Source organism: Agelaius phoeniceus, chromosome 13 (assembly GCF_051311805.1).
Source record: "Agelaius phoeniceus isolate bAgePho1 chromosome 13, bAgePho1.hap1, whole genome shotgun sequence".
In the NCBI taxonomy this organism is placed as follows: domain Eukaryota; kingdom Metazoa; phylum Chordata; class Aves; order Passeriformes; family Icteridae; genus Agelaius; species Agelaius phoeniceus.
This window is the reverse complement of record NC_135277.1, coordinates 771772-784104: the sequence shown is the minus strand read 5'-3', so window position 1 is coordinate 784104 and position 12333 is coordinate 771772. Positions and strand designations below refer to the sequence as shown.

The 12333-nt window shown below is 57.7% G+C and overlaps 1 protein-coding gene across 3 annotated transcripts in view; it reads left to right on the top strand.

The window, feature by feature from the left end:
* Positions 1–11265, top strand: part of ADAMTS7 (ADAM metallopeptidase with thrombospondin type 1 motif 7) — a 37304-nt gene extending 26039 nt beyond the window's left edge. For all 3 annotated transcript variants that reach the window (XM_077185442.1, XM_077185441.1, XM_077185443.1), the window contains 4 exons: positions 324–497; positions 1173–1319; positions 1840–1999; positions 9378–11265. In XM_077185442.1, the coding sequence (XP_077041557.1) occupies positions 324–497; positions 1173–1319; positions 1840–1999; positions 9378–9544 (648 nt within the window). In that variant the 3' untranslated portion in view covers positions 9545–11265. The remainder of the gene's footprint in view (positions 1–323; positions 498–1172; positions 1320–1839; positions 2000–9377) is intronic.
* The last annotated feature ends 1068 nt before the right edge of the window (positions 11266–12333 follow it).

The following is a 12333-nucleotide window of genomic DNA, read 5'->3' as shown; positions in this document are numbered from 1 at the left end:
CCCATCCCCACAGGGATCCCCCCTGCCTGGCCCTGTTGTCCCTCCCCACGGTGTCTCTGTGTCCCTCCCCACGGTGGCTCTGTGTCCCTCCCCTGTGTGGCCCTGTTGTCCCTCCCCATGGTGGCTCTGTGTCCCTCCCCTCCATGGCTCTGTGTCCCTCCCCAGTGTGGCTCTGTGTCCCTCCCCATGGTGGCTCTGTGTCCCTCCCCTCCATGGCTCTGTGTCCCTCCCCTCCATGGCTCTGTGTCCCTCCCCACGGTGGCTCTGTGTCCCTCCCCTCCATGGCTCTGTGTCCCTCCCCACGGTGTCTCTGTCCTCCCCAGTGCTCCAGGAGCTGTGGTGGGGGCACCAAGGTGCGGGACGTTCACTGCGTTGACACCCGGGACCAGCGGCTGCTGCGGCCCTTCCACTGCCAGGCGGGGCTGGCACAGCCCCCGGCACAGCTGCCCTGCCACAGTGCCCCGTGCCTGGACTGGTACACGTCCTCCTGGAGAGAGGTATGGGCTGGCCTGGGCTCAGCTCGGCCCACCCTGCCAGGCCAGGGACCCCTGTGCTATCCCAGATGGCTCCAAACCCTGTGTTCCACTGGCCTGGGACACTGCCAGGGATCCAGGGGTACCCACAGCTGTGCTGGGAACTCCATCTCAGCTCCTTGCCACCCTCCCAGGGAACAATTCCTGCCCAATCTCCCACCCATCCCTGCCCCATCTCCCATCCATCCCTGCCCCATCTCCCATCCATCCCTGCCCCATCTCCCATCCATCCCTGCCCAATCTCCCACCCATCCCTGCCCAATCTCCCACCCATCCCTGCCCCATCTCCCATCCATCCCTGCCCCATCTCCCATCCATCCCTGCCCCATCTCCCATCCATCCCTGCCCAATCTCCCATCCATCCCTGCCCCATCTCCCACCCATCCCTGCCCCATCTCCCATCCATCCCTGCCCCATCTCCCATCCATCCCTGCCCATCTCCCATCCATCGCTGCCCTCTGGCACTGGGAGCCATTCCCTGTGTCCTGTCCCTCCATCCCTTGTCCCCAGTCCCTGTCCAGCTCTCTGAAGCCCCTTTGTGCCCTGGCCGGGCTCTGGGCTCTCCCGGAGCCCCTCCAGGCCCAGCTGTGTGCAGCAGGGGCTCAGCCCTGCCCTGCCCTGCCCTGCTGTGTCCCGCAGTGCTCGGAGCCGTGTGGTGGCGGGGAGCAGGCCCGGCTGGTGACGTGCCCGGAGCCGGGGCGCTGCGAGGAGAGCCTGAGGCCCAACAGCACCCGGCCCTGCAACAGCCAGCCCTGCACCACCTGGGTGGTGGGCTCCTGGGGACAGGTGAGCAGCGCTGGGCCCCTCCAGGGCACCTGCAGGGAATGGGGACCCTCTGGGGCCATCCCCAGGCTGAGCCCAGGGACCTGCAGGGAATGGGCACCCTCTGGGGCTGTCCAAGGCTCCAGAGACCTGCAGGGAATGGGCACCCTCTGGGGCTGTCCAAGGCTCCAGGGACCTGCAGGGAATGGGGACCCTCTGGGGCTGTCCCCAGGCTCTGGGGACCTGCAGGGAATGGGGACCCTCTGGGGCTGTCTCCAGGCTGAGCCCAGGGACCTGCAGGGAATGGGGGGCCCAGGGTGGCTCTGGGGCTGTCCCAGGCTGAGCCCCAGGGACCTGCAGGGAATGGGGACCCAGGGTGGCTCTGGGGCTGTCCCAGGCTGCCTGGGGTGGCTCTGGGGCTGTCCCCAGGCTCCGAGCCCCAGGGACCTGCAGGGAATGGGGACCCAGGGTGGTTCTGGAGCTGTCCCCAGGCTGTCCGGGGTGGCTCTGGGGCTGTGCCAGGCTGAGCCCCAGCTCCCCACAGTGCTCAGCTCCCTGTGGAGGGGGCATCCAGCGGCGGCAGGTGAAGTGCATCGACACCAGGAGCGGGGTGGCCGAGGAGGACAGCAGCCTGTGTGACCACGAGCCCTGGCCAGAGAGCACCCAGAAGTGCAACCCCCAGGAGTGCGACAGCTCCGAGCCAGGTGAGCAAAACCCGGCTGGAGAAGGGTGTGGGAGGTCTGGGGAGATGGAGGGAGCGGTTCCTCCGTGGGTTCTGTAAGGCTGAGCTGGCTACCTGATGATTCAGTGGGAATGTTGTAACTGTTTGTAAATGCCCAGAGCATCCGTCCCTCGAGGGGCCAGCAGGGCTTTGCTGGCACAGATGTGAGCTGGGATGGGCTTGCTGGGGTCAGCAGTGTCACCCAGCACAGGGACAGCCCCAGGGACCCTGAGGGGTGAAAGGACCCAGCCAGGGGCAGCAGGGCATTCAGGAAAAGGAAGGCACAGGGGAATACCCAGCCATGGAGCTCTCAGGAAGCTGTTCAGTGGTAAAGTCCCAGAACACAAGACTTGTGAAGCAAGCTGGGCCCAGCATGAGAAAATGGAATAAAGGAGCAGTTCTCCAGCATCTTCAGGTGTGTCTGAGCAGGTACTCCAGGGAGCCAGCCCCATGTCAACCTGTTTGTCATTTACCTGCCCCAGCTGCAGCCACAGTGCTTGGCCACACCACAGGCACTCACTTGGCTTCTCCTCCCTCTTCCACTCACAGAGATACAACCCAAGCACCAGGCACTTCCCTGGGAGACAGAAATCTGGGTGCTGCAAGGATTAACAGCACTTACAGAAAAGCAGTATAATGAGGGATTAGATGTCACTGATATCAGCATGTCAGTCACTTACCAGCTTTATCTCTTTCATGTGTCTGTGAGAAAGAAAAGCTCTTTGGCTGCCCAGAAGGTGTTGTTGGACCTCCAGGAGGTTTGCTGGCCAAAGGGAGGGCTGAGAGGTGGGGCAGGGGGCAGCAGTAGCTGGTGCCTGGGGTGGAGGAGCCAGATCCACGGCAGCTCCACACATCCCTGAGGTCCCCTCTGCAGCCTGGGGCACCCATTCCACCCTTCCAGCTCTTTTTGTTTGTCCCAACACCAATTGCAGAGCAGGCAGGAGCGTTGGCTTTGGTTAACTGGGATTTGGGCACTGGCACTGTTGGCCATCAGGATGTTTTTAGCCATGAATCTGCTCCTTTTTTGGAGCATTTGCAGGGCCATGGGGCACTCCAGCGTTTAGGAAATGATGAGTCAGCCCTGCTCAAGACACGATGTGCGGTTCCGGCTGTTTTGGTCAGGGGAAAATTTCCGTGCCAGGCTTGGTGATGAGAGCTGTGGAGCCAAGGCTGGACCAGAATAACCACTGAGATGTGTAGGAAGCACACAAATAAATGGTGAAATCCTGGATCAAAAATGACATAAATGCTCTGGCTGCAGCCCAGGGCAGGAAACGCCTCTTGGAAATACAAACGTTTCCAGCCAAAGCATGAAGGGGAACAAAACTTTCACATGGCAGGAAATCCCAGATGTGTAAATGCACAGGCAAATGCTCCCAGAACGACATAAATGTAACTCCAGCCCTTTCCTGTGCTTTGGAGGATCTCTACTGCACAAGATGGGCTCAGGCTGGAGCGATCCATGTTTTTGTGAGGAGCACAAGCAGCCTCTCCCTCCTCTGGCATGAATGAGGTGCTCCAGTGCCAGCAGAACCAGGGCTGGCTCTTGTGAGTGGTCGTGTCCTCACTGGACACAAAAGTGCCAATAACCCCAGCAGGGTTTAAATGTTCAAACCATTATCAGATGGATTTGGAGCAGAGATGGAACAGATGAAGCACAAACAAACGTCTCACAGCAGTCGGCTCCTCAATTAAAGGAGGTCGGGATTAATTAGAACCAGAGTCCTGAGCTGTTGCCAAGTTATAAATTAATTGGAGATTCCACCAAGGTTATTTCTGACTGTGGCTGTTGCCTTCCAGCTGCAGCCAGCTGTGAGGGTGTCCTTAGATGGCTCCTGGGAGCTCCAGAGCCGTGGGCACCCCAGTGCCTCCGTGTGATGCTCCAGAGGCTGGGGACATTTGTCTGGGAATTGTTTATGGTGTTGTGGAAAGGAGCTGAGCCCCAGGTCTGCACGGGGGCCTGGAGAAGCCTGCAGCAGTTTATCCAGCAGATCAGAGAGATTTCAACCAGAGAAGTGGGAATTGCTGTGCACTGGAGGAGGAACCAGGGTGAATGGAGCTGGGCACAGCAAATCCTGGTGGTGGTGACACATCCCTGCCCAGGACAGAGCAGGGCAGCCCCGGGTGCTCATCAGGGTCATGCCATGGAATTAATCAGTTCTCTCATGCCCATTTCTCCAGATCTGATACCAGGGAGGTCTCTGAGCTCCCCAAATCTGCCCCAGGCAGGTGATGGGGCCAGTTCTTGGCTCCAGCAGCAAGCCCAGCTGCTCCACAGGTGTCTCAGCTTGGAATTCCAAAGGGATGAGGTTCAGGCTCCAAGTGTGTATGAAGTGGTGCAGCTCCTGTGGGAGTGGGATGGAGCCCAGCCTGTGTGCTGGGAGCAGCAGTGCCTGGGGGCCAAGGAGTGAGGGCTCTGCTCACTCAGGGTCAGTCCCTGACACCATCCCTGTCCCACTGCTCCTGTTTGCTGGCTCCTCATCCAGGCCTGGCTGTATTTCCATTAATTGGCAATTAAACGTGGTGCTCCTGCTTGCTCTGAGCAAGGAAATTAAATTGTCCCTGGCTCTGCAAGTCACAGAGTTCATCCACAAGGGATCCATGTGGGAAATAGTTGCAGCAAATCCCAATTTTCTGTGCCATTTGAGCGTGTAAGTCCCTATCCAAGTGGTGAGGCCAGGAGGTGCTGCTGAGGCATGGAGAGCAATTAATTAACTGCTAATTAACAGCAGGAATCGGTGGGAAAGGGATGCTCCAGAAAGAACTCCTTGTTTTGATAAAATGTAGGACAAAGATGTTGCCTGCAGCAGGGCTGACACCTGAAAACTGTGGGGTTTGTGGGTTTCTCCCAGTTTTCCCAGCTGTGGCCGTGTCAGTGGGGATGCATCCCATGCATCCCAATCCATCCCCTCCATCCCATCCTGCTCACCAGACACCCCAGGGAGGCACCTCAGCCCCAGAGCTGGGATAATTAAATATATAATAATATATTTAATATATTATTATATATTTATATATTATATTATATTATAGTATAGTATTATAATAATATAATAATATTATATATTATTAATAATAATTATTAATATATTATATATTATAATATTATATTATATATAATATTATATATTATCTATATATTATATATTTATATTATATATAAATTATACCCCCTGGGATAATTTACTTGTTAAATTCAGCCCTGGCCCCGAGAGCATCCCGAGGGCCAGAGGTCAGCAGCCTAATTCCCTGGATTTGCTAGCTCAGCTCCAAGCTCAACCTTTCCTTGTTTTCACAAAACGTGCTCCAGGAAGTTTGTTTTTCCCAGGAATAAAAGTAAAAGCTTAGGTCTGGCTGGCAGAAGCTTAAATGAAATTTAAAGCGACTTCCACACCGACCTAAAAAAACAGCCCCAAAAAAAGTGGGGGTTTTCAGTCTCTAATGTGCTGACTTAGCCTGGATTTTTAAAGCCCTGCTTTAAGCTATTTCTTTAGCCTAAAATTTGGCACGGACTTATGGAATGTATTTCCAAATGAAGTGCGAGCATTATATAAAAAATTGTTAATAGAAAGAAATAGCAGTAAAAGCATTCAATGAAAATTGGGTGGGTCCTGTAGGTCCCTCTCTGAAGAGCTGACAAATTAAGTGCTTATTACAGCTTCCCTTGCCCAAGACCAAATTCCAGGGAGGAATCACAAGCTCAGCCAAGATTTTCAGACCTGAGCCTGACCCTGCATGCATCCACCCTGAGACTGCAGCAGGATCTGGGAAAGTGATGGGAACTCAACCCCTCTACGACTCCCAGTGGCTTCCCTGAGTTCAGGGAGCGTTGGGAACGCTCTCAGGCCTGGGGTGGGATTGTGGGGGTGTCCTGTGCAGGGCAGGACTTGGACTGGGTGGTCCCTGTGGGTCCCTTCCAAGTTGGATATTTGATCATCCATGAGGTCACTTGGCTTTGGACCCCGGGGTGCTGCTGGGATCTCCTGTAAGCTCAGCAGAGCCTGCAGCCGAGGGTGGTGGCTCTTCTCCCCATGCCCGAGCCCATCCCTGCTGTTTTGCACATCCTGGGTGGCTGAGGAGGCTTCAGAGAGCAGTGACCCCTGGCAGGGTGGGCTCAGTGCTGCCTGGGCATGGGGCAGGGGCAGGAATTTCCTGAGGGGCCCGGGGTGCTGACCTGCTGGAGAGGGAGCAGGAAAGAGCTGAGCCATGGAAAGCAGTGTGAGCCTTCCCAGCTCTTTCCAAGGAAGGCAGCTTGGTTGTGATCCATAAATAACTTTCTAGGAAGCTGTGGCTGCTGAATGCCCTGAGGGGCTGGGCAGGCTCTGCCCGGGCAGAGCATCCCCAGCAGTGCCCAGGACATTCCCACCCCTCCATGGGCATCCCCAGCAGTGCCCAGGACATCCCCACCCCTCCCTGGGCATCCCCCAGCAGTGCCCAGGACATCCCCACCGTTCCCTGGGCATCCCCCAGCAGTGCCCAGGGCATTCCCACCTCTCCATGGCATCCCCCAGCAGTGCCCAGGGCATTCCCATCCCCCAGCAGTGCCCAGGACATCCCCACCCGGGCAGAGCATCCCCAGCAGTGCCCAGGGCATTCCCATCCCCCAGCAGTGCCAGGACATCCCCACCCCTCCATGGGCATCCCCCAGCAGTGCCCAGGACATCCCCACCCCTCCCTGGGCATCCCCAGCAGTGCCCAGGACACTCCCACCCCTCCATGGGCATCCCCCAGCAGTGCCCAGGACATTCCCACCCCTCTGTGAGCATCCCTCAGCAGTGCCCAGGGCATTCCCATCCCCCAGCAATGCCCAGGACATCCCCACCCCTCCCTGGGCATCCCCCAGCAGTGCCCAGGACATCCCCACCCCTCCATGGGCATCCCCCAGCAGTGCCCAGGACATCCCCACCCCTTCCTGGGCATCCCCCAGCAGTGCCCAGGACACTCCCACCCCTCCCTGGGCATCCCCCAGCAGTGCCCAGGACATCCCCACCCCTCCATGGGCATCCCCAGCAGTGCCCAGGACATTCCCATCCCTTTGTGGGCATCCCCCAGCAGTGCCCAGGACATCCCCACCCCTCCCTGGGCATCCCCCAGCAGTGCCCAGGACATCCCCACCCCTCCCTGGGCATCCCCCAGCAGTGCCCAGGACATCCCCACCCCTCCATGGGCATCCCCCAGCAGTGCCCAGGACATCCCCACCCCTCCATGGGCATCCCCCAGCAGTGCCCAGGACATCCCCACCCGGGCAGAGCATCCCCAGCAGTGCCCAGGACATCCCCACCCCTCCCTGGGCATCCCCCAGCAGTGCCCAGGACATCCCCACCCCTCCCTGGGCATCTTCCAGCAGTGCCCAGGACATCCCCACCCGGGCAGAGCATCCCCAGCAGTGCCCAGGACATTCCCATCCCTTTGTGGGCATCCCCCAGCAGTGCCCAGGACATTCCCACCCCTCCATGGGCACCCAGGCTGATTGCCACTGCCATGGGGCACCCCTGGGGTGTTTTGGGGGCCCTGCTGAGCCATCCCTGCCCTGCAGCAAAGGGCAGTAGCCGTGTTCCTGTGCTCCAGTGTCCCAGTGCAGCAGGGCTGGGGGCTCAGGGGGTGCCTTGTGGAGCCACAGGGATGTTCCCAGGGAATATTGTCCTGACAGCCCCGTGCAGCACAGCACCAACAAGCACTTCCCTTTTTCCAGTGGCTCCTGCACTCCTGGCCTGGGCCGGGCAGAGACTTCTCATCTGCTCTGCTCACCCAGCAGGGAAATCCAGTGCTGGTGCCCCACAGCTGGAGCCAGCCCCCAGGCTGAGGTGGGGTGTGAAGCTGGGATCCCTCCAGCCTGCTCTCTCAGCACTGTTGATCCAGCAGGGCAGTGATAAATCACTTTTTGGGGACGCTCTGGCCGGGCACAAAGAGCTGCAGCTCAGGAGGCAGGGAGGAAATACCTCAGCTGAAAGAGAAAATAAGTTTTAGAGCAGTGTAGGGACCTCCTCACTGCTGGGCTGTGGGAGGGGGCTGTGACTGAAATCCCAAACCAGGGAAAAGTCTCTGCTCTGCATCTGCTGGCTCCTTCATCCCGTGGGAATGGGGGCAGCAGCCCTTCCTCAGCACAGCCTTTGTTCCCAGAGGGGACAGGGAGAGGGCCAGTGGTCAGCCAGAGCTGCCCTGGCTCCGTCACAGCCTTGTCCCTGCAGAGAAATGTCCTGAGAAAGAGAAAATCCCATTGCCCTGCCCCATTTCTGTCCCTGCTCTGCATGGTCCCAGGGAGAAGCAAGGGGGGGTTGGCCCCAGAGTGCATCAGCTCTGCTCTTTTCCAGAGAAAAGCTGTCATCTCTTTTAGTTCCTTGTACAGGAGGTAAAATTGGAATCACAGAATCTTAGATTTCAAGTGTGGGCTCAGTTTTGAGTCGATGTCATTTAGGTGAGTCTGACACCACTGGGTGAGAAGCTGCAGGCTCAGCGAGTCGAGCCTGGCTCTGAGACAGAGAAGGAGGAAATCAGAAACTCAGACAAAGCAGTTCTGTGTCCATATAAACCACGTGTACTTGGGGATGGGTCTGTGCTGCTGGACCGAGCCCAGGTGGGGCCTGGGCTGCCACTGGAGCAGCCGTTCCCAAAACAAAGCCCATCCTCAGAGCAGCACCAGGCTTGTTTTGAGGGCTGCAGGACACCTGCAGGAAGTGAACAGATGATGCAGGTTCTCAAAATAACCTAAACAATTCAAAGAAAAAGGAATTCTGGCTTTTCTGCCACTCTGCTGGCACTGGGGGGCTGGCAGGAGGTGACACTGTGGGGGGGTTTGTCCCCTGCACCTCAGCTCTGTGCCTTGGGCAGGTGCTTTGGAGCTGCTGGCAGAGCACAGGTGTGCTTTGTGCTGGGATGGCAGTGCCCAGGTGCTTTGGAGCTGCTGGCAGAGCACAGGTGTACTTTGTGCTGGGATGGCAGTGCCCAGGTGCTTTGGAGGTGCTTTGGCAGCAGCACAGGTGTGCTTTCTGCTGGGATGGCAGTGCCCAGGTGCTTTGGAGCTGCTGGCAGAGCACAGGTGTGCTTTGTGCTGGGATGGCAGTGCCCAGGTGCTGGCAGCAGCACAGGTGTGCTTTCTGTGGGGATGGGCAGTGCCCAGGTGCAGGAGGGCTCTGCCCTGTCCGTGTCTCCCCAGCTGCTGCAGCCTCCACAGAACCCCGGGTGGGTTCGGGCTGGAGGGGACATTAACGATGGTCTCATTTCCACACCAGACGCCTGGTGGCCGTGCTGACAGCGGCACTGACACCCTCCCGGTGGCCGTGGTGACAGCGGCACTGACACCCTCCCGGTGGCCGTGCTGACAGCGGCACTGACACCCTCCCGTGCTCCTGCCTCCCCTCCAGGTGTGCCCTGCGAGCGCGACCGCCTGAGCTTCGCCTTCTGCCGGACGCTGCGGCTGCTGGGGCGGTGCCCGCTGCCCACCGTGCGTGCCCAGTGCTGCCGGAGCTGCCAGCACGGCCACCCCGCGCCCGGCCAGCAGCGCGGCCAGCAGCGCCTGTCCCGCAGGTGACAGCAGCACCGTCCCCATGCGCCGCGGGCCCGGGGCTGCCCGGCTCGGACTCGTGCTGCTCTCAAACGGTGCTCGAACATCCCTGGGGCTGCTGCAGGTGCTGCCCGGGCTGCGGGTCCTGCCCGGGCTCACCCTGCCCCGGCGCGCCAGCGGGGAGGCGGGGAAGGGGAACTGGAAGCAGCAATGATTTGGGGAAGACCTCTCAGAAATGCTCATGGTGCTATCACTTGACATTTGCAGCCTCTTGAAGGTGTTGGCTGGCCAGCACGAACCTTGATTTTTATTGTTATTTTTATATCTCTGAGGTGAGCATCCAGCATTCCACCGGCTCTGCCGACCCTTTGGGGTAGGGGTGTTTTATTTTTTTTCCTTTAAGGGACTTGAAGCTGGCAACCCGCTCCTGTAATTTTCATTAAAAATGTTTACGCACTGAAGCTAAACAGATTTAATTTAAGAAGTGGAGGCAGGGCAGAGGAATGAAGATTCAGCTGGGGCTGTGCAGGGCTCTGTCTCCCCATTGCTGGCTTCCTCTGCCAAAGCCATTGCTGGGTCCCTCTGGAGCAGAGGGCAGCACCAGGGACACCGAGGTTTGGAGGCCACCAGGGCATTCCCTTGCAGGCATTTGGGCAGGAGAGGGAAGCTGCCCTGGCAGTGAGAGGCACATCCCCTCCCTCGTGGGCAGCCAAGTGCTCAGTCCCTGGATTTCTCTATGTGTAGCAGTGTAATGCTTGGTTAAGGTGTTTTTCTGTGGCCTTACAGGCTGAACCCTTTTTTTTTCATGCTTATCTAGATTCTCCTCTGTTAAGGTTAGCTGATTTTTAACTAGAATATCCAATTTACTCTGAGGCACAGCCCCTCCTGCCTGCTCCCAGGGATTTGTCTCAGGAGGGATTCCTGCCAGGTTGGTCTCTGGAGGAGGGCAGGAGCGTTTAGGTAGGAATTCCTTTCCCTATTACTCCTCAGGCTGTGGAGGGTGCCCAGAAGCTGGGGGACCTTGAAGGGCAATGCTCCCTGCATGGGCAGAGCCAGGCTGGAGCCCATCCCCTTTGGGCTGCAGGGCTCCAGGTGCAGCTGCCTGGGCTGGCGGGGGCAGCAGCACTCAGCCCGAATTCCTGTGTGTGATTTGTATGTAAAACACGAGCCATGACCTCACCATTTGTGCTTTATTCCCTTCCAAGGTGGTGTAAAGTTTTTATGGTCCAAGAACCTGTGTCCAGTCCTGGTTTCCTTGTCCCCATCTGTCCCACACTCTGTCACCCCCCCTAGGATTGCAAAGGGACAACCCTTGTGTGGGGATCTCATGGCCACAGCTCACAAACTGTTAAATTAAACAGTTGCTGAAGGAAGCAGGTGGGTTTCACATTTTCTCCTCCCCGTGGGGAATTCTGAAGGTTTTCAGCTAATTGGAGATGGTTCAGGCACTGGCAGCAGGAAGGAAAGATCAGTTTGCATCTGAAAATCATTCACAGCTGCCCTTTGCAACTGGGATTTGTTGATTAAAACATGAGCCGGGCGGATGGGGTAAATCAGTTCTGCAAATCAATTTATTTGTTATCACCAGGACCTGGTGAGCCCCTCCTGCAGTGCCTCTCCACGTGCAGGGTCCCAGCTGTGGCTGAGGGCACGGGATAATCCCTCCTGTGGGACACCAGGCCATTTTTAGCCACATAACAAGCACAGAAACTGCATTGTCAGTGACAATAAAACACATCTGGCTTAAATATCTGCAATATTTTCTTTCAGTGAGACACCTCCAGTGAGTGTCTCTGCAAGGAGGCTCTTCACAAGGGCCTGGCGTGACAGGAGAAGGGGGAATGGCTTCCCACTGACAGAGGGCAGGCTCGGATGGGATGTAGAAATGCCTTTTTTCTTCTTCTAAAGGCGCTTTTATTGTCTCAACACAAGCAGGATGTTATTCAGACAGAGCTGGGGCAAAAGGAGGAAAGGGCTCGTGGATCAAAAGATGTTTGAAATGGGATTGTGGAGTGGTTTGGGTGGGAAGGGACCTGAAAGCCCACCCAGTTCCTCCCCCTGCCACAGGGTGAGAGTGGATGGGCTTTCAGGTCCCTTCCCACCCAAAGCCCTCCATGATTCCATGATCTCCTGGAAGACTCCCTGAGAGCCTTTTGGCTTCAGACCAGAAGTCAGACCTTTGTGCCTGCCTTGGTCACCTCCAGACGTTTCCACGCTGGAGGCAGGAAGGAAGAGGAGCTTGTTGGTTGGGAAGCAGCAGCAGCAGCAGCAGCTGTGGAGGAGCCTGTTTGTGTCTCAGGCCCTCGGGAATGCTCCAGCGCTTCCGCAGCCCCCGGAGCTGCCATCTCCTGGCAGAGCACCTGTGGTCACAGCTCTCAGACCTCACCAGCCGCCTCTGCCCAGCCCAGGTGACCTCAGCTGGAGGCTTTTAGCTCCCAAGGAGCCAGAGGGGTCACCAGCCCTTCACCATGGGCTGGGAGGGGCACGGTCCCAAACCGGGCAGGCAGGAGGCAGCAGAGCCAGAGGGACCAGGAGCAGCTCAGCTCCCACCTGTCCTTCCCAGATAATAATAAGAAATGGGTTTATTTCCTCTTGCTCTTAAAACCTCCTTGTGCTGCACAGAAAGGCTTCACAGGCACAGCACAGAGGGGCAGCAAAGCCACGACAGCAAGGGAAGGATTTGAAAAATGTCACTGGTCTATCTTTTTGTTTGGATTGTAATTGGCAGCTGATCCCTGGCAGTGCTCCGAGAGGGAACAGCTCCCACCCACCCACCTCGGGGCGCCGCATCCCGGCCGCAGCTCCAGCAGCTCATC